Below are 21,082 nucleotides of genomic sequence, written 5' to 3'. Positions count from 1 at the left end.
TCAAGGGACACTGTCTATCATTTTGCCTTCACCAACTTCTGTGCAAGATTACTGATTCCTTTCAATCTAGAAAATTCACTATGTAAACGCATGTTAAAAATATAAATTATAAGTTCATCTACAAGAAGTGTGAGATCTTTAGATTAAAAGTCTCCTTATTCCATGTGCCTTACCTAGTATAGTATAAGGGTCAAATAAAATTTTAAAAGGGAGATTTTAAACCAATTGAGGTCAGCGGTAGCCAATGCCCCCACTTCAGCTTCATTACTAGTCCCACGCAACATATTTAACAGTTTATTTTTACTAAAAGACAAAAACATAGATTAAATTTTGAGTTTTAAAAACATTAAGTGACGATTTTTTAATTTTAAAAAATAAACTGAAATTAAAATTAAATTTTAAAGGCGTAGTTAAAAATATGAAATTTTAACGAAAAGCTTATAATACTGTTCACTTTAACGAAAAATTACATTTTAACACTAAAAAATCAATCTTAGTACTATTTACTTTACCACTTATCTTATCCTTATCGTTAAAACTCAAAATTTTCAAATTTTATCATTAATTTTCCTTTAAAAATAAGCGTTTTTTCATCCTCGGCTCCAAAACTTTGGCTACTCACATCACAGCAACAGGAAGTCGGGAAGCAGCTATAAGCCTACGCTTGTATTTCATGTTTGGAAAACGGAAGACGAACTTGTAATTTACAGCATGCGTCCCTCCTCTGCGCTTCTCTTTCACTGACGCCCACTCTCTAGGAGCTTCAGAACCAGGTATATGTCCCTCCTCTGCACTTCTCACTTCTTTGATTTCTAAGAGCCACAATACTTTTTTGTTTCTTTGATTTTTACCTCTTAATTTTCTTAATATTTTGTTTTCCCCCAATCATTTGATTGTCTAATGGGTATCTGCTACTAGCTGGTATTGTAATAATGTTCTGAAATTAAGCGATGAACCCTAAAAACCTAAACCCTAAACCCTAAACCTCAAACGATATCAATAACAATTGCGGATTAGGATTGAGTTGTACTTTGCAATCTGACATGACCTCATGTTTTAGTTGCTAGCTTTCGAATTTTGAGCAATGGGGAAGCAGGATGGTAACTTGTGGGACGATTCCGCTCTTATCCATGCTTTTGACGATGCCATGTCCAGCTACAAGGTTTCACCTCTCTCTCTCTCTCTCTCTTTTACACGCGCTCGCAATGTCATTTCTGTATTTACTTAAATTTGGCTAAATGTGTAAGGCTTCGGTATTTTGAGCAGATCACTTTAGCTTCAACTGCAGATTGTTTTCATTTTTTTGACTTTTGCTTTCTTCATTATTATTTAACACGGCTCAATTTGATACTGATATGTTGTTAAAGACCTCAAAATGGAGAATCATGGTCTAGCTTTTGGTTTTCTTCTCTTCTTCTTTTTTTGTGTCCTGACATTATATATCACCTTTTATGTAATTTCCAGAAAATTCATAGCAAGAAAACCAATGAGGGTTCAACCAAGGAAGAAAAGGTTGAGATCAGCACAGGAGAACCAGTCATTACTAAGGTTGACGAACATGACAAGGCTAAGAGGTGAGTTTATGACCTGGCAAAGCCTCTCTTTGATGAATTTTATAGTTTTGATTGTTATTGAAAGAAGAAGAATAATGGCTTTATAAAGTGGTGTACTTATTCTTAGACTAATGAACTCTTACCTGTTTTTTCGTATTTGATAAGCTGAGTATTTCTCCTGTATCTTTCATCTGCTCCCTTTATCTTCCCTTATAGTTTGTTTATCAAAAACAATAAGAATAAGTATTGTAGTTTTACTGATTATAGTTTTGAACCTTTTCTTTTAGATTTTGACTTTTCTTTTTTCTTTTTTTCCTGTCGAGAGGATTGAGTTGTTGAATTCAGATAATAACTATGAAAGATTGTGCATGGAAGTTGGTATCATAATCAAATGATAGTGCTGTTGGAACTTCGAATCTGGCAGTTCTGTTGAATTCAGAGATATTGGGGTTTACGGGTTGTAGTCTGATTTGGTTTGTGCTACTTTTCTATTTGCCCTACGAATCCAAATTTGATCAACTTTGGGCCTAAATATACATTTTATTAAACGACTACTATGAAATAACAGCAACTTTACAGTAAAGTGGACAATTAACCCACCATGAGTAGAAGAGAAAACAACATTTATTCAACAAACTACACCTAACTTAAGAAACTAGAATTAAACATGCTTACAACTTATGAGTATGGAATAATGAATAAAAAAGTAAAATCTACGTAACCAACATTGCAGTACTCCTAGACTAAAGTTTGCAGCACCTCTGTTCACCTCTATCTTCCTTGTTCAAGTCCATCCCAAGGCCTAATTTCACCATTTCTTCAAAAATATTTGCAGTGTTTAAATTTTCAAGAATGCCATAGCAGTCACTTCTCTTTTTATGCATACAAATTTATGTTATATTTTCTGATTTCCGGTCAAGGAAAGTTATTGGCAATCTTTATAATGTGTTTCATTTTGATGTTTTGGTTTTTGTATACATGTAAACTTAACTCAAAAGAGCTGTTTATATTCTTGCATTTGTTTTGGGGGTTATCTCACATGTAATTTAATCAATATGGTGCATAAAAAAAAGAGGTCAAAATTAACAGAAGATGTTAGAAGTCAACTAATTATCACTCCTAGAATATCATGCAAAGAACTAACTAAGCATGAAAAACTATAGTTAATTCATAAGACGAAGGTCATTAGCAATGTATGGCTCAACTTACCTGATAATAATTTCTAGCATGGTACGAAAACCATAAATTTGTATCTGATAGTAGTTAACTAAGCAGGTGATGCAGTAACTGTTCAATTTATTTTCTTTGAATATATACAAATAAGTTTTCTACCATCTCTTGTGCTTTAAGAAGACAAGGGGATGCAGATGGCCATAGCAGTGATACATCAAAGACTACTGCAGAACTTGGAGAGACCACTAATCATTCAGAAGTGAAAGAAAATGATCGTGTAGATTTGCATGTACCAGAGCCCTATTTACAAGCTGCACAGGATGTGCAAAATGACTATTCATGTTCACAAGTTACAGAAGATTATAACCAGTTACTCAATCAGTATTATGAGGTTGAGGAGAAAAGACAGAAGCTTCTAGTTCAGCTTCAACAATTCGGTGGTTGGAACTACCAATATTCTGGTGAAGGTTCTGGTTCCGTCGTACAAGGCTATACTGATTTTGGCTCTCAGCAGAATGCTGTCCCTACATGCCATCTTTCTAATCCAGCTGTTGTCTGTTCATGTTGTCCATACCTGTCTCAGTGCTTGATGACTCCATGCACTTCAGTTCCTTCTAGTTTACAGGGGGGATCATGTGCCGGTAAAACTTGTACTGATGCTTGTTTACAAACAAGCTTTGGGAGATCATTTTCTCTTGAAGATGATAGAATGGTCAAGACAGCAATGGGGACTGCAGAAAGAGCATTATCATCAATGAAAACGAGAATTTCTGGTGATTCTGACATAAGTGAAGGTAAGCATGGCTTCGTAATAGATATATCTTCTGGAACATGGGTCATCTAAAGAAGTCGCCATGAAAGAAATAGTCTAATAGAATTTTCATTCGTTAATACAAGTGACGTAATAATTTTTTATTTACTTGGTTGCCTTGATTATAATCAACTATTTTGAAGGCCAGAGGCCCAACATTAAAACCTAATATTAGTTTCTAGTCTTAGTGTAGATATTTATCTGTTCTTTATGGGTTACAATGCTGTTTTTCTTGTCTTTCTTAAATTAAAGAATGGAAATTTTTTATTTTTGAACCATTTGAAGAATGTGAGAAACCAACATGTGTTTTTTCTGTTTGTTCTTCTTCTTCTTTCGTCTGTTTTGTCTGTTCTCTCTGTGTGCTTCTGTGAATCAATTTTATGTTGTTGACATTGATGTTACATTTTAAACACACGCAGAGACACACAAAACGTGAATATGCTTCTACAATATGGATATACCATATTTGAGTTCTGTACGTTATCGAAGTTTTATTGTTGAATGATTTTGCTAGGACAGTTGATTATGCATTAAACGGGTTCAGTTTTACTAATTGGCCGTGGCTTTAGAATTTGATTTTAATCTTACCATTGTCGACTCGTACAAAAGATCTATGAGTTCACAATCACTACACAATGAACCTTTGTTAAACTGAAGTATGTTATTTCATGTCCCGATGGCTGTATATTCATGTCCTTTTTTGACAAGTGGAAGGTTATCATATCTGATTTTACTTCTTTACATATGGTACAGATAAAAGGGATGAGAATAGGGAAGGGGAAGTGGCCGAAAGTACTAGCTCAGAGACAGATCTTACCGCTGTATTAAATGCATGGTATTCTGCAGGTTTCTATACTGGCAAGTATGTTATCACTTCCCTGCTTAAAATGATTTAAGTTCAAATTAGTTTTGCATCTTCATATGATGGATGGTTCTTCACTTTCCGCATTGTAATACTTTGTTGCCAACGTCTTATTATGTATGATTTGGTTACCAAATATATTGCTTTACGTGATTTCTATAGCATCTTTGACGTGATATTTTGGACTTTATCACGTTTCTATTTCTATCATGCATGAATTTCAGTGGGAACTGAGAACGGAACTTGGAAATATTGAATTTTATCTGGACTAGTGTTTACTACCGTTTTTGCATCTAACAGAGAGTTATGTTCACTGGACATATGCATATTGCCAGGAATGTTATGTTGCTCTTGAACTGCAATACCACTGTCAATCTTTCCTGCTTATAAATCACCTATGTATGCATTTGATTGTTGAGTGTCTTACGAAAGCCCTGCTAAGTAACTGAGTTTTCTGATGAATGTAGGTATCTCATGGAGCAATCAGTTGCAAAGAAGCGCCATGGTTAACATCCTCGCACAACATCGAGAACAAGTAAACTAGTTCTTGTTTTCTACAGGACCTGGAGTTAAATTCGACGTATGTTCTACTATAATCATAAACAAAAATAGTTTGCGTAGAAGTGTATTCTACGTACAACATGGATCTTCAATCGTTAATTGTATCATCGTTTTGACAAAAAACCGTATTAACGGGACATTTGGAAATTGAGGCTTGTCTTCCATTCCGTTCCCTAACCGCTGCGGTGCTCTGCTTCAATCATAAAGAGTGTCAAGCAATTCCAAAATGTACATGGTAGTGTCGTAGTGAAAGCACTAATGTTTACCCTCGGATGAGGAAATTAAAGAGTGTCAATCAATTCCAAAATCATCAAATTTTATTTTTTATACGTTTGTGAATATTATTGTTTGACTAACTTAAAAGTACAATGAAATTTATTGTGTACCCAGAGTCATTAATTCATAATGAAGGGGTTGTTTAAAAATACGCAAGTGGTGCTGGTGGTGGCGGCTTCGGGGCGGTGGGCCGGTGGTGGCGACAACACGGGTGTGAGTGGCAATGAGGGCATGAAAATGTTGTGGTGGTAAAGATGGTGGTGGAATTGTTGCGGCGATGGTGATCAAGTTCATGGGAAGATTTTGGGGAACCTTAATGAAAAGCTCTCGGTACTGTTCATTTTTACACTAAAAAATTAATCATGGTACTATTCACTTTACCTTTTATTTTGTCCTTATCATTAAAACTCAAAATTTTCAAATCTTTTTCATCAATTTTCCTAAGATTTTGGTGATGGTATTGCGGTTGGTAGTGGGAGTGGTAGCTGTAGCAGTAACCGTGATGGTAACAGTGATGGTGGTGACTAGAAAGGTTTAAAAATGTGTACCCAAAGTATGTGTATGAATTCAAACAAATTTATGCATGTCAACTTATAAATTCGAACTTTCGTCCAAATTTTAAGTTTAGTTTTCTCGTCTAACAGAGAGTCAGTGAAATTTATAAAAGAAAAGGTTTAGTAAAATAATAGTTTTTTTCTTCTAAGTAGTAGCCAATACTAGATTATCCGATCGACCTAGACAATGTTCTTTTCTTGTTTTTTTATTTTGGTAAAAATGTTCTTTTCTTGTTTGATACAAGTGATTACGGAAGACAAATGAAAAGTGGATTTGATATTCAAATGCAAGAGCCGAATAATATTCTTAACAAACTGAGCTACAGTATCAACAATATCTAAAACTTATAAATCAGATTAAAGTTTTTGGTGATTCTTTTTATGCAATGAGTTGGTTTACCTAGCAATTCAACCAACTTATCCAAAATCTTTCACATTTTGGTATTAAATAGTTTTGGTTGAGGGTTGAGGGAAGAGAGATTTGTTCCTTCTGATCAGTGATTAGAATTTAGAGAGAGAGAGAGAGGAGTCCCCGCCTTGATAGCCGGGCAGACAACGACGGGACTGCCATGAATGCGCAGGACTAGAAGAAGGTAAGGTCGCCATCAGCTCTCTCTCATTCTCTCTCTCTCTCTCCTCCCTGCCCGATCTGCCCGATCTGCCCGTAACATGTGAGAGGACGAAGCTGCAGCATTCTGCCAAAACGACAGGCCGTTCAGCAGGAGCAACAGGAGAGTGAGAGGGTCAATCATAAAACAATAGATTGCTAAATGATTTTTTGCCTCGACATCCGCGCCCCTCTGCCCTCTGATTGGCTCGTAATCATGCACGGATAACCCGTGACACGTCACGTCCTTGGGGGCACGTGTGAAGGATTTCCAAAAGCATTTGTGGTCGTTTATAATTTTGTGCTTTTTGTTGTCCGTCTAAATAAATAGAAAAAGGTGGAAGAAAAATAAAATAATATTCTGCCGACCAGAAAAAAGAATGATACCTTCTTATTGGCTCCCGCGGGAATTTCGGCCTACACAAGTGTTGCAAACTTGCAAGGGTTTTGGGGTCCTCTCTCTCTCTTTTGATAGTTTCTTCTCATTTTCCTTTTTCTTGATTATTTTGTTTTTGTCTCAATTTGATTTGTAATATCCATACATGTGACAATCTACTTCTACCATCAATTCTTATCCTAAACCCTATACACTCGCTCACAAAAAATGAATTTCAGTTGAGGGATCTAGAACGCACTTGTAGGGCAATCATCATATTGAAATTTAACGATCAAACGGTTTATCTTTTTAGGTATTTCTTTAAAGAGTTTTTTCTACAAAAAAAAAAATACCCAAATCAGAAACCTTATGACAGGTAGTTAAAAGGTGGTTATTCAAGTGTTTCTTTAAAGCACTGTATCAGTCTATATTCTTTACCAAAATTTGATGTTTTAATGATTTTGAATTTGTCTAATTTATCATAAGATGATCTATGAATAATGAACTAAAATTTTGATAGTTTAGATCGTAGAGAATAGTTGAGTGAGTCTCACAAGTTGTCCCTGAAGGATCCTTCAATAGTAGAGAACTATATATATATAGAAATTTCTTACTAAAATATTGACTTTGTGTATGAGTTTATGAAAATCCACTAAAATGATCATATATAAGAGCATCTTCTTAGAATTTTTAGAAGAACTTCCGTTTTATTGTAGAAAAAAACGATATGATATATGGCCGCCCTAGAGACTATGTACTTTTTGTGTAGGACCCTCGTATTTTAGAACAAGAATCATTGACACAAAAACATTAATTCTTTAAAAGAAATTAAAAAAAAAATCATTGCTCAACAGACAATAATTCAACCACAACTTCCTTATCTATTTTCTTGTGCCTTGCTCTCAAAAGGTACGCCTTAAGTGAAGGCATTGGGAGTGACTTCCCCATATACTTCATCAGGCATTGCCTTTTATTCATTACTTGTACATATATTGTGGGGTACATTATTTTTCACCCAATAAGAAAATGAAACGTGTACTGCAGATTATATAAGTTGCATAGACTTGACATATACTAACCCAAATCCTGAAAGGACATATCGATGTTCCTAAAATGGATGAGATATATCAAATTGAAGGGAGATCACAGCGTAATGCTCCAACGATCATCATTTTCGAGTGGAGCGCTTTGTTTATGTTATTGATGAGCAACTTACGGAATTAGATAATCGCTATGATGAGTTAAATACTAAGTTGATTATTTGTTTGTCATGTTTGAGTCTAGATGATTCGTTTGTAGTGTTTGACAAATAGAAGCTACTTCGTCTTGTTCAAGTTATTTTTCAAAAAAAAAAAAAATTCTCAAATATTGCATGGGATTATTAGTCTTGCAAAGACAATGGTGGAGAGAGAAAGGGTTCATCTATCAATTTATCGTGTTTATTTGCTTATTGTATTGACTTTAATATTTACCAGTTGCAACTGATTTAATGGAGAAAACATTTTTCGCCATGAATATTATTAAGGGCTCATGCCTCAACACAATATAAGAGATCAATGGCTTACTGACAGGTTAATTGTTTAGCTTGAGATCAACCTTGTGTCTTTTTTTGTTCATTATTTTGCACATCAACTTTGACTAGATCTTGTTGTCGTATCAAAGATAATATGCAGAAATTTCACTTTTTCCTCTTTGACTAATAATGTAGTTAATATTGTTGGAGTATCACGTAAGCATAAGTCATGATACATTTGGAAAATGATTTACTACCAATTGAATGAGGCTTAAATCATGAAAATAGTCTCAAATGTGCTAGTGATACACGTTAAAACTCACATTATGGCAGAATGCTTGGTTTGATTTCCAAGTTCTTATCTATTGTGAATGTATTGAAATGGTTACAGATGATTGCCACAACGATACTATAAGTGAAGCACGTTATTGTTACAAATACAAACTTTTTGATTTTGTGTTTTACATATTTTTTGAGAGATTGGTCTTAGGAGTCGCAATTGGCACAAACATTACAAAAGAAATATCAAGAGAGTGTGAGGCAATGAATTTAGTCAAAGCATAAGCAACAACTATGCTATATGAGGAATGGAAGGTTTGATATTTTGGTTGATCAAGCATCTTCTTTTTATTTCAAACATCATATACATTGAGGTTCTTAAATGGATGAGACATACATAAATGGAGGGAGGTCACGACGTAATGCTACAACAAAGACATACCATCATCATTATCGTGTGGAGGGCTTTGCTTATGTCATCAATGAGCAAGTTGGGAAATTAGATGATCGATTAATGAGTTAAATACTTAATTGCTTATTTGTTTGGCATGTTTTTGTTAGTAGCTTTTGACAAACAAAAACATTGTCTTTCTCAAATTTTTCCTCAAATTTTTCGCATAAATCAAGCACTTGTAGATCAACTTGGGACATATATTCGGTCAATGATTTTTTTTCAATTGCATGAAATTATTAGTGTTGCGAAGACGATGGTGGAGAAATGGGTGCATTTATCATTTAATCATGTGTATTTACTTATTACATTGACTTTGCTTTTACCGGTTGCCCGATTTCAACTGCAAAGTGGAAAAGTCAGTTTTCCGCATGATTATATATATACACACACAAGCGATACTACTACTTAATTTACACTTGGAAAGAGATTTGAATCTGAGACAAAGTGGGTTGAAGAGGAATACCCTAACTACCATGTCAGTCTAACTCTACAACAAAATGTGAGATCAGTGATTGAGTGATAGCTTAATTGCTTAGATTGAAAAAGATGTTTTTGCTTGTATTGACTATAATGCTACATTTTCAAAATACGAAAACTCGTCGTGGACAATTATAGTTCTAATTAATATTATAGGGGACATCCCGAACTGGTGAGACCTTATCAACCAATGCTACCACAATAACAAGACTACACTTTTAGCACCCGTTGCAGATCTTCCTCAGTTGAAATACGAAACAAGGAGCAGATAATCTGGAATAACTGGAACCCTCATGAGAATAAATCTTGGCCTAGAGCAACCAAAGAAGGTTGAAGAATTTGGCATCATCTCATACTCACAGGAACACATGATGAGGTTAATGAGTAAAGAAAGTTGCAAGTCCATTGATTGAGACTTGCCTTTAGGTCCAGTTGAAGCTAATAAAGAACACAATTCTACAACATGTAGTAGATGTTTATCTTTGCTTCACAAATTTTAGTATGAAGTTTTTGACCGAAAAGAAAATTTTTGTATAACTTTGTATTCTCATTATTTGTTTCCCTTTGTCCGTAAAGTGTAAAGCATGTGATAGTACTGCTTTTTTTCTTTCGTTCTTTTTTGGTAAATGATAGTGCTGCTCAATTCGAACCCAACGCTTTGGTAAAATTTAAAAAACAAAAATATATTTCATACATTATTATAAAATGCTCATTTGTGATCAAAAAGTCACGAGTTCAAGTCGTGAAAATAACCGCTTAGCAAAGCAAGAGTATGGTTGCGTACGCTAAACATTCTTTTCCTGAACCTTGCAACACAGAAAGACTTATTAGTTTGGGGTTGCTCTTTTAAATGTAAAATGCTCCATTGCAATTACCAAGGATCACCTGATACTTTTGGTTAAAGCGCTCTCTTTCTCTCTGATCAGTGCATAAACATACAAAAACCAATTAGTTTTCCATTGATTATATTTACGTACGAATAATATAATTGAATAGGATCTCAGAGATTGATAGGAAGGACATGCTTTTTTTCCACCCTTTCTCCTTTTGTTGCTTTCTTTTCTGTCTTTCTTGTCTCCTTGTCTTTCTTTAACTCTCCTTTTACTTTTCCTTTTCTTTTGTTTCTTTTCCTCTGATTTCTGAGAGCGGTACCCGATTCTTATCTCTCCCACGGCAGCCCCCATTCATCCACACACCAGAGGCTTAATATTTATATATATTGAAGTTAACAACATAGAAATTGAATTTAAAAACATAGAAATTGAATTAGGTTTAATTTAATTTAATTATATCCCTATTCAATTTCAATGTGACCTGCCCAAAGTGAACTCCAAATTGGGTTTCGTGGGGGTTAGGCTTGTCCCTCCAGCTGAAATGGTTGTTGAGGAGCTGCTTATATCTGATATTTTCTCATAACTTAATCCTTTTGGATCTATCATGTTCGTGTCCTCCCTCTGCAACAAAATATTTATGCAAAATTATAAATAAATATACAAAAAAAGAATAAAAAGCCAAACAAAAGATATGTGTGAACTGGGAAGGCGGGAATCAAAGGACATTTGACTGCTCCCACTTGGAATAATTGAACACTAATTTATCAAAGGAAAGAGAAACTTTGAAAGAGTACAGTAGAAAGTAGAAAGCCTGCACAAACTGAGCAACTCCCAAAACATTATTCTCTCTATAGCTATATAGCTCTTTACATTTTCATCAATTATCATATATATATTTGTTGGAAACTTCATGTGATAGCCTTTGACCATGTATTTTGCTATATATATAATTCATCTCGTGACAATAGCTAGTCTCCAATTTCATGCATGGTCAACCTATGGGGCTTGTGCGTCAAATGGGTTAGGTTTTCGATCTAGGGCTAGGAGTTTATAAATATTGCGATGAATGAGAGGGTTTTCTGTAAATTTATATTAAATAAATGGGAGAAAAAGGCTTCACCTTTTACTTATTTATATATTTCCCTTTTTTCACTAGTGGAAGATTTACATGGAAAATATATATACTGAGAATAATGAACAAGGTTTTGCATATCACAAAGGACATGTGAAATATGACAGAATTAACCCTTCAATTTTTAAGGGAACCAGCTTTTGAAAAGCGTATATATTATCCCTTTTATCCTCTAAATGTGTAATGTGCACGACTTGGTGGAAACAAGATGGAAACACAATTACCTTTAATTTTGTTCATTGATTCCATGACATGACATTTATATACATATATATAAGTGATATATACATGAAAAGCGTAAAACATTGCAAGGTAAATCTTAATGTGCATAGTTTGGAAATAATGTACATAAATTCAAAAAGTATTGAATTGGTACCTCCTGATCATCGAGAGATGGTATAATATTTGCAGGTGCAGAATCTTTTGGGTTTGCATGCACCCAAGCTTCTCTGCTGCAAACCAACAGATTGAGAGAATATTATCTTTCAGTGGAAGCCATGCATGCAGATGAAAAAGCAAACTGAGAAAAAAGAAAGCAATCTTTTACTTGTGTCTTATTTATATACATCTTTCTCTCTCTCCGCTCGCACTTTAATCTTTACATTTGTGCTGATTGAAATAAAGTTGAACTCCCACGTGACATCCATTCACTATTCAAATGAATGAATGTAGCTAACAATTCACGGACTACAAGAAACTTTCAAAGGGCTTACAGCTTTGGCACAAAGATTTCTGCTAGGGTTTAACTTTGGCCCTAAGTTTTCTAAAGTTTAGGCCCCTTTTGATCATATATGCATGTATATGTACGTCTCTCTCTCTCTATATATATACATACGTATACATAGCTCTATATTCAAGCCCCACAAAATCCAAAGGAAAGAGATATCTCCATCGATTTTTGATAGTCAAATGAGAGTCCCAAATCTTGGAGAAATTTGGAACATTAGCTAGAGGTTTCTTTGGGTCAAGATCACTCGAGTGTGGGTGCGTTTCTTTTTACTTTCTTTTCACCATGTACCCACAGCCCACTTGATGAAAGAGGTTATAATTACCCTATCATGATCTTAGATATGGAGTTTCTGTCAATTTTCTAGGATGTCTCTGTGGTGCACTGAGACTGACAAAAATGAAATCATCATCATTACTTACTCTTTTTGTGATTTCTTGCATGCAAGTATGAGCGCCATGCACGCATATTTAATTGATGTTTAAACAGTTACACAAGGCAACCTAGACAACAACAAACATATATATACATTGAAATATTGGCTGCAATGTTTTTGTCTTATCCCTTAATTTTTCTTTCACTGACTCAAACCAAAGGCTAGAAATGAATTCATCATCAACAACCAAATAGTAAAGTAAATAAAAATAGAGAAGAGCGACATGCAAGTCCCTTTTGTTGGTCTCTGTGCAAAAAATCAATACTAATATGCAATTTAATTAGCGTTTAATTAGTGTGTTACCTTGAAGAATTGCTCCAGAGGCCGTAGTACTCCTTATTATCTTGAACAGTAGTCGATCTTGATCCATGCTGAGCTGATGGTAGCTGCTCACAAGACCTTCTTGGGTTCTGAAGTTCATACATTATGTCTTCAGTGGTGTCCCCAGATGAAGCATTTTCATATACATCACTTTGTCCTGTGCCACAGAATGATAAAATTAATTAATATTAAGAACCCCTTAAAATAAAACAAATATACCACAATATTATTTTCTAGAAAAAGTAGAGACGTTAACTATTAACCTGAAGAGGCCGCTGCTTTATCGGTGGTTTTCACCGTCCTGTACATCTGCAATATTTGGAATAAATATTAATAAAAAAATAATCATTTATGTTTAGCATAGGTAATACATCATTACACTTATAATTTGGGACGTAATTTGACCAAATGAAAAAAACAGTACAAATACATACAGAAATAATGTATGCATAATGCATATGAATATGTCGGTTAAATAACTATGGTTAGAGATGCAGGACAAGGTGTGGTTAGAATGGAACCCATGGATCTGATCTGATGAAGATATCATTGAGAAATGATGATGTTTGTGTACTTGTTTATTTGTTTCTTTTTCTTTATATATATTTGTTTAATAAATATATTATATATATAAATAAAAGAAACTATTATTAGCAATTTTAAAAATCACATTATTTATAAGTGTATTTTTATTTTAATTATAAAAAATTTGAAGTACAAAATAAAATTTTTAAAATACTAATAATAATTTTCTAAATAAATACAAAAGATAGATTGATGGATGGAGTGTTTTGAGCTTGTCAGGATCGGCTTGGCTATACTATACAAGCTACGACGACTTATTTTTGAATTCCTTGGGCTTTGTCTTACTCAATATCTGAAATCGATGCATGCATCTCACATCTCAGTTGTCAGTAGCATACTCTCTCTCTTTCCTTTTTTTTTTCATCTCTCTTTCTACCTCTACAGAGGAGAGAGAGGCCAGAGAGAAGAGAGAGAGAGAGGCCAGAGAGAAGAGAGAGAGAGAGAGCATTGATTATTTATCTCACTAACTTGGGATGGATGGTTCATTCTTCCAAGCAAAAAGCTGTTCATTATGAGCTTACAGAAGAAGAAGAAGCAGAGCCATCAGATCTAATCTATCTATATAAAATCTATCGCAAATAGAAAGAAAAACAGTCTCTTCGGCACTGCACAGAAACAACGCCATTGGAGTTTGTCACACACACATATATAATAATTAACACATAGCTAGCACCTTCCTAATGTATAATATTAACTAACTAATGAAGTTTGTAAAAATCTTAAACTCGGAGAGAGAGAGAGAGAGAGAGAGAACTGCAATCTTCAAGTTAATTAAACGTAGTACAAAATTTCAAGAACTAAATTAATTAAAGATGGAAGCTAGAACAAAAGCCAAACATGCATGGCTAGCTAGCTATATACACAAATGCAGTCAAAGGTGTTCCTAAGCTCTCTATTGCACAAAATTACCAATATAAGTAGAAGTAGAAGAAGAAGAAGAAGAAGAAGACGCATAAAAAAGAGAATTAAAGATAGGTTGTTACCTGTAAATGAGATTTAACATGTGCCAATGTGAGATCTTTGACATCCATAAGCTCAAGAACTGACTTTGGTGTAGCCCCTAATCATAATTAAATAAAAACCAACTTCATCAATAAATTAGCAGAACATTATTAATTTAACACAAAAACAAAAGAAGCAAGAAAATGAAAAGAATTAGAAGTGAGTGAGAGAGTGAGTGCTCAGTACTGACTTTCATGGCCACCCAAAAGCTCAACGGCGTGAACAAAGCGGGCGTGAAGAGTAGTAGTCCAACGCATCCGAGGGGCTCTTATGCTCCGTTTGGCCGGAAAGCGAGAGAAAATCCGGGATCTTAGAAGACCGCCATGATGACCTTGATGATGATGATGAGCAGCTGCCTGAAATAGTGGGGTTGAACTAGTAATTGTAGAGGTGGAGGTTGCGGTATTATTGTCGAAATTAACTGGCTTTTGTGAAGAAGAAAATGGGAAGAAATTATTAGGGGGAGGAGGAGGAGGGTTTTGGTACAGTGGAATTCCTCTGATGGGTCTCAAAAACCCAAGCAGCTCATCCGATTGCTGTAATTCTTGTTGCACATCTGCTTGGGGAACTTGGGGAAAGTAGTGGCTTTGCTGAAACTGAAAGGGATGGAAAAGATTGCCATTAACACCATTACAGCTAGTACCGGCTGTAATATTATTGTAGTGTTGAGGACGATGATTGGTATTCGAAAGCTCGTCAGAGGTGGAGTTTCGGGAGTCCAAGGCTCTCCTCCAAAACCCCAAATCCACCCCCTCCTGATGACGTTTATGACTGCTTCTCCTCCAACTAGTTGATGAGGAGGAGGACGAGGGTTTGCTGTTTGGAGGGCTAATTTGTAGAGATAAGTCCGGTTGTGCAGGGAACAGCTCCATCAACCCACCTCCCTCTCTTAATCTCCTTCTCCTAAACCCTATACAGATATATCTAGCTACTTTACAATTCCCTCCTGTATATTTATGAGCACTTTCTTCTTCCTTGTGCTGAGAAATAACTCTGTGTGTTTGTATATATGTATTGTGTGAGCTAGGTAGATAGCTTCCTTGGTGATCTGATTAGGGTTAGAGATTTTCAGGTGTTGGAGAGATTTCTGGGTATTTTGTGTAGATGGGGTTTGATCAATTTGTGTGTGGGGGTAGTTGCAGAGAGCTTTCAGATTGAGATGAGAGAGGGAGAGAGAGAGAGAGAGAAATGACAAGGTATGAAGTGAATGGTTTGTGTGAAGTATATGTGAGAAAATGACACTTGAGGGGGGCTCTATAGAAAGAGAAATTAAGAGAGAGAAACAAGGGAAGGTGTTTGTTTCTTTTGTGGACGTGGGGGTAGGGTACCACTACTAGCTAGGGTAAGAAAGCAATATAAAGATGAACAGTAAATAAAGTATGACACATTTTTTCTTTCTAATCACTTGATTCCTTCTTTATTTTTGAAGAAAAAAAAAGGGTAATTAAGTAGTAATATTTATTTAATATTTGTTCAATTAAATTTTACACGGATTTGTGGTATTTTGTATAACTATATATAAAAGTACTGTGATGCCTTTTCTTTAGAGGAGAAAGGAAAAAGAAAGCCAAAAAAGAAAATTTGAGTGTAAATGAACTTTAACGTGTGCGTATGCCCCTCTTCAAGACTTCAACAACACATGTTTGTAAAACTTTTTCTACCCCCCACACGTAAACAGAGTCTTTGAACAGAAACCTTTGGTTTGTTTGTGCTCCTTTTTATAAACCCTAAGACCAACAAACCCCTTGGTTTGTTTATGATTGAACACTAATTTCCACGGTCTAGGGTTTAGAATAATTGTCTCTAATTTTCTCCACCTTGAGTCTTTGTTTGTTTTTTCAATCACCAAAGAGTCATGATCATCACCATCATGATGATGAACTTTAATTAATTTCCACAAACGACATCATTCTTCTTTTTGTTTAACTATAAAGATTAAACCCAACATTGGATAATATTTAGCTAATTTTTTTTTTAGAAATTAATGTCTTTTATACCTTCTAATAATTTTTCTTTCATGGTCGGTACCAGTCATAAAACTCTAGAGTTCGATCTTCATATAAGGATTTAATGTATCTTTGCAGAGTTAAATCTTGCATAAAACTCATACAAACTGAGTGTAAATACCATTGTAGCTGGACTTTTCAATTAATTTCTATGGTATGTTTTAGTACCACTGAGTAGCCCGAAAAATTTGATACAAAGTAGTCTAAAAAATTAACAATTAGATGTAAGGATCTAATGGATTCTGACTTCGCTTATAATAGATTGACATGTGTGCAATAATTTGTTTTGTTTTGTTTTTTATGAATTATTTTTGTATACACATGTTGACTTTGATTGACACAAATGTAGGAATATGTCTTTTAGTCTTCTTTTAAATGTCTTTCAGTTTTTCTTTTAAATGATGTGTATAATTGAAAGTGCTTTTAAAATAACTAAAATTTCTTTTAAATCACCAAAAGCACTTCTGATAATGTTTGACAGAAATGTTCAAAGTTCTGTTTGATTAAAAAAAAACTCGAAGGGTTTTTCAAAAAAAAAAAAAAAAAAATCAGCTATGTACTTCTTTTAATTAAGAAACGTTTTTAGCACTTATGAACAACTAACATTCTTATTAAAAATTTCGACGTGTCATATAAAAATGCTTTTAAATAAGTTCTTTCCAGAGAATAATTTTCACATGGACCCCAAAATGTGGAGAGAAATTAATTGAAGGTACCATGCTTGTGGCGGTTAGTTGTAAGGATGGTCCTTCCAAATGTGAGAGGGTAGTGGGAAAGTCAAATTTACCAATCTACGGGCTAGTTAGGGGTTGATGTGTTTTTTCTTAAAAAAAGTGCTTCTATTGTACTTTAGAAATAATCAACAGTAAAATGAAGCAATTGAGTGTTTGATAAAATGTATTTTTAAAAATGTTGTGAGTATGAAAAGCAATGTAAAAACGTTTGATAAATTTTCAATGTAAAATGATATAATTGTATATAATGACAAAAATAGACATAGTAGTGGGGGTGGTGGCAACGAGCGGTGGAAATGGCGATGATGGCAGCGACAATAGTGGGGGTGTGGTAATGGTTCCAATAGTATGGTGTGGTAGTTGGAGTGTACATGTAGCATGGTGGTAGCGGTAGGGTGGTGGTTGCAGCGTTGTTGGATGTGGTAGGCGATAATGGTGTAATGCTAGTGGTTGTAGTTGTAGGTAGTAGCGACGACAATGGCAATAACAGTAGCGGCGGCAGTGGGGCTAGTGATGGTGATGGTGATGGCAGCAACAATAGTAAGGGTATGGTGGTTGGGGTGGTAGTGGTGGTGAGTGTGATGGTGGCAATGTCGGTGATAGTTATGGCGACAGTAATGACAACATGGTGGTGGTAATGGCAGTTGTGGTGCTAGTGGTGGCAATTTGGTTTTAGTGGTGGTAGTGATGGTGGTAGTGATGGTAGTGGTGGTGGTGACGAACATGACAGTGGTGTTAATGGCAACGATGGTGGTGGTAATGGTAGTGATAATGTAAGATTAATAATGATAAGTTGTGATGGTCACTTTATTTTCCAAGGGTAAAATGTACGTAGAAGGATAAATAAAGCTATTTTCAAAATTAATGAAGGTATTTCATAAATTAAAAATATTCATTAAAAGACTCAACTCTGCTTTTTATAATTTTATAATAAGGAGCTTTTAAAAGTAACATGCATGTTGTATTTAAAAGTTGATGTCGGAAGACCATTGCTTTAAAAATAAGTATAATATTTTATTTTTACCAAACACTTTTTATTGTTTAACTTTAAGTAAAGTAATTTTTTTTTGTGAAAAAAGCAAAACCAAACGAGACCTACATCTACATAATGTAAGAACAATGGCATGTAATAGGGGTAATCATGTCTTTTCAGGTACTAAAAACTGCCTTGCACTCTGGTCACCAACCACGTGTAGCAAACAGAAAATGTTAGGCTGGGTTGAAGAACAATGGTCAATTTTTTTACAAGAACATATACCACACCTTGCGATTTGTCCTGTGACACCATACAACAGGGCATGTCTGGCGTACAAAGTTTAATTACCACAATGTGCCAACGGTTATCTTTTCTACCAATTACAATTAGAGACAAAATCTAGGGGATATGAATTGAAACTTGACTTCCAAAGATATATTTCACTAGAAATTGAATGAAATCTTGATTAAAAGAATGTTGCACAAATTAGGGATCTTGTGGTAAATTGCTGAATGGATGGGCTACCAATGTATATTAAATAGGACAATGTGCTTCTAAAGTACAAATGTCTGGCGATTTGAAAAGAAAATTCCGACGGCTGCCAAAAAAAAAAAAAAAAAAAATTTCGGTGACAATTTTTCTAGCACCAATGACGATGGTCCGTGACAATTCCTAGCGACATTGGCCTATGGGGCCAGAAATTCAAATGGTGAGCAGCAATTTCCAGCATTGCCACTTGAAGATCCATCTCTAGAAATTTTTTTATTTTTTGTCAAAACCAACTCTAGAATCTTTGAGCAGAGTAATTCTTTATCAAGTTATATTTTGTAGGAACCGCTTAAATATGAGATGCATCATGGTGATTTAAGATATTCACATGTGATTTGACATCATTCAAAACACATAAATCTTGTAAGAAACGTTGCAATTAAGGTTCGAGAATTTATTATGACTATATCACGTATACTTCGATATCAAATTACTCACTACACCATTCGTCGTTGGTGTATTAGTTTGAATACTCCTAGAGGCTCAACATTAGTGGAGTTCAAGAACATTGTCCTATTCTTGAAGAAGGTGAATACAAACTCAAGGATAATCCTACAAAGCGGTATTGCAAGGCTAAAATTTCTTGTAAGTATAATTCATTCGCCTATTGTTTTTGTTTGGTTATCGATTTACAACAAACCATATATGTAAATGAGATTATATCATTCTTATTTATTTATTTACACTACGTAATTAATTATTGGAATTAGTTAATCTCAATTACATGTCCGGAAACCTAATTTATTTCTTTTAGGATTGTAAATATTTGTTGGGACGGACATTTTTATCCTTTCAACTATTAAATAGTATGACTTTTCAGCTAGTAACTCAACTAAAAATATAGTATTTTTTTCATATAATACTAGGATCTAATTATATTCTTCTGCACTTGTAATTAATAGATCTTAGAAACTCAGTTCTCCCGCCTCTTCTTAGTTTAATATTTTCTGTTTTCCATTCTTTTTCTTGTTCTCCTCTTTTACTCTAATTCTTACTTTTCTAGATGAGAAAGTAGGAAATGTTCTATCAAATGAACCGTATTTGGTCGCAAGTGGTAGATTGCTTTGGTGGATAGGTCTTCCTTTTTAACCCACCGCATTTCAAGTCTAAACGCTCTTCCCTCCCCTTAGTTTAGTATTTAGAGTAGAAATATCTTTTGTTATAAAATCTATACAAATAAACGAATTGTATTTTATGTGGTAAAAGATTTTTAACTTTTTTTTTTTGTTGATAAAATGTGGTTAAAAGTTTTCTTTTAAGGCCAAAATTACACAAACATATTGTAAGAAATTTAGTTAGTCTATTGAGAGGAACTATATTCTTAGACAAAAGGACTGGTTGTTGCACAAAAAGTTGAAAACTTGTTAGCAAAGACATAGTTCCATTGTGAGAAGCAAAGGTATAATTTTTTTCTTCCTTTTCTTTTTCCCCTTTTGATGAAAAAAGTAGAATCAATTATCTTGGGCATATTGAAAGATGATGCAAAGGCTTTTAATACCTTTAACCACTGCCAATAAACATCGGTATTCGGTATGTGTTACCTTTGTTTCTGGTTCAGTCACCCATCTGTGCCTCCCCGTAGACAAATTTGGGACCCTACCCTTTTCACTAAAATCCTTTTTTTTACTTCTTTTCTTTCTTATCTTTTCAGTGGGCAAGTACCTCCTCTTTCACCAAGAGACTGTCAAAACTCTCAAACCAACCAACAACTTGGGACCTTGACGAGCCATGACCCATAAAACCCAATAAGAACTAGAAGGGACTCGGGGTCCATGGCCTTGGTATCAATTAATAAGGTCATCTCTAACCGAAATGACTAAACATAGCACATTCAGAATTATAGTCCTGCAAAATATTTTATTTTTAAATGAACAATATCAGGCCATAGTCATATAACATCTCTAACCGAATGCGCTAAACATTGTCCTCTCAATAATTTATTAGTTTTAAGTTTATAATTTAACTTTATTGGTTAATTCAATTGAATCACCTTTAGATGTTTAATTTCAAATATAGTCGTTGAATTTGAAAAAAATTATTGCAACTGATGAGCTGAGCCCCAAAAAATGGGCTTAGAGGGAGGCTACATTTGGCCAACGTGATGTCCCCTTGGCCAAATAATGGTCTGGTGCGCTCTATAAAATTATAGCCCAGCCTTGGGTAATTGAAGATGAGTATTTTGACAAATCAAGTCATTTTTTGGCTTTTGGACCTTTAGCCCTCTCCATTGGAAATGGCCTAATATCTTTAGAAATGCACTAAACAGAGAGCTCCTAGGAAAAACT

The 21,082-nt window shown here is 34.6% G+C and overlaps 3 protein-coding genes across 4 annotated transcripts; 2 read left to right on the top strand and 1 right to left on the bottom strand.

Annotated features, from left to right (window-relative positions):
• Positions 1-602: 602 nt before the first annotated feature.
• Positions 603-5,131, top strand: LOC137711177 (uncharacterized). The gene is made up of 6 exons (XM_068450386.1): positions 603-773; positions 1,061-1,162; positions 1,465-1,574; positions 2,907-3,520; positions 4,291-4,399; positions 4,867-5,131. Exons 2-6 carry the CDS (start codon positions 1,085-1,087, stop codon positions 4,907-4,909), a joined length of 954 nt encoding a protein of 317 aa, XP_068306487.1. The 5' UTR covers positions 603-773; positions 1,061-1,084; the 3' UTR covers positions 4,910-5,131.
• A 5,390-nt stretch (positions 5,132-10,521) lies between these two features.
• On the bottom strand, positions 10,522-15,564 carry LOC137710907 (probable transcription factor KAN2). 2 transcript variants are annotated; one of them, XM_068450066.1, is made up of 6 exons: positions 14,723-15,564; positions 14,514-14,590; positions 13,209-13,254; positions 12,928-13,102; positions 11,838-11,913; positions 10,522-10,950 (listed from the first exon to the last, which is right to left on the bottom strand). In XM_068450066.1, exons 1-6 carry the CDS (start codon positions 15,402-15,404, stop codon positions 10,801-10,803), a joined length of 1,206 nt encoding a protein of 401 aa, XP_068306167.1. In that variant the 5' UTR covers positions 15,405-15,564; the 3' UTR covers positions 10,522-10,800. The 2 variants fall into 2 exon arrangements, with proteins under 2 accessions (XP_068306167.1, XP_068306166.1); XM_068450065.1 differs by having other exon boundaries at positions 11,838-11,910; positions 14,723-15,543.
• Positions 15,565-17,519: 1,955 nt separating this feature from the next.
• LOC137711295 (uncharacterized) lies at positions 17,520-20,529 on the top strand. Its single transcript, XM_068450522.1, has 4 exons — positions 17,520-17,603; positions 17,650-17,864; positions 17,949-18,045; positions 20,449-20,529. Exons 1-4 carry the CDS (start codon positions 17,520-17,522, stop codon positions 20,527-20,529), a joined length of 477 nt encoding a protein of 158 aa, XP_068306623.1.
• The last annotated feature ends 553 nt before the right edge of the window (positions 20,530-21,082 follow it).

The sequence above is a fragment of the Pyrus communis genome, chromosome 12, assembly GCF_963583255.1.
Source record: "Pyrus communis chromosome 12, drPyrComm1.1, whole genome shotgun sequence".
Lineage (NCBI taxonomy): Eukaryota > Viridiplantae > Streptophyta > Magnoliopsida > Rosales > Rosaceae > Pyrus > Pyrus communis.
The sequence above is the reverse complement of the archived record's forward strand: the minus strand, read 5'-3'. Positions and strand labels throughout refer to the sequence as shown.

Excerpts from the sequence above, each read along its gene's own strand:
- LOC137711295 (XM_068450522.1), top strand. The coding sequence starts at position 17,520 with ATGACAAAAATAGACATAGTAGTGGGGGTGGTGGCAACGAGCGGTGGA. Across the intron at positions 17,604-17,649 it reads GCGACAATAGTGGGGGTGTG|CATGGTGGTAGCGGTAGGGT; the intron begins GTAATGGTTCCA and ends GTGTACATGTAG. Across the intron at positions 18,046-20,448 it reads GTGGTAATGGTAGTGATAAT|TGGGCAAGTACCTCCTCTTT; the intron begins GTAAGATTAATA and ends TTATCTTTTCAG.
- LOC137710907 (XM_068450066.1), bottom strand. The coding sequence starts at position 15,404 with ATGGAGCTGTTCCCTGCACAACCGGACTTATCTCTACAAATTAGCCCT. Across the intron at positions 14,591-14,722 it reads GCTTTTGGGTGGCCATGAAA|GGGCTACACCAAAGTCAGTT; the intron begins GTCAGTACTGAG and ends AATTATGATTAG. Across the intron at positions 11,914-12,927 it reads CTCTGGAGCAATTCTTCAAG|CAGAGAAGCTTGGGTGCATG; the intron begins GTAACACACTAA and ends GTTGGTTTGCAG.
- LOC137711177 (XM_068450386.1), top strand. The coding sequence starts at position 1,085 with ATGGGGAAGCAGGATGGTAACTTGTGGGACGATTCCGCTCTTATCCAT. Across the intron at positions 1,163-1,464 it reads ATGCCATGTCCAGCTACAAG|AAAATTCATAGCAAGAAAAC; the intron begins GTTTCACCTCTC and ends TGTAATTTCCAG. Across the intron at positions 3,521-4,290 it reads TGATTCTGACATAAGTGAAG|ATAAAAGGGATGAGAATAGG; the intron begins GTAAGCATGGCT and ends CATATGGTACAG.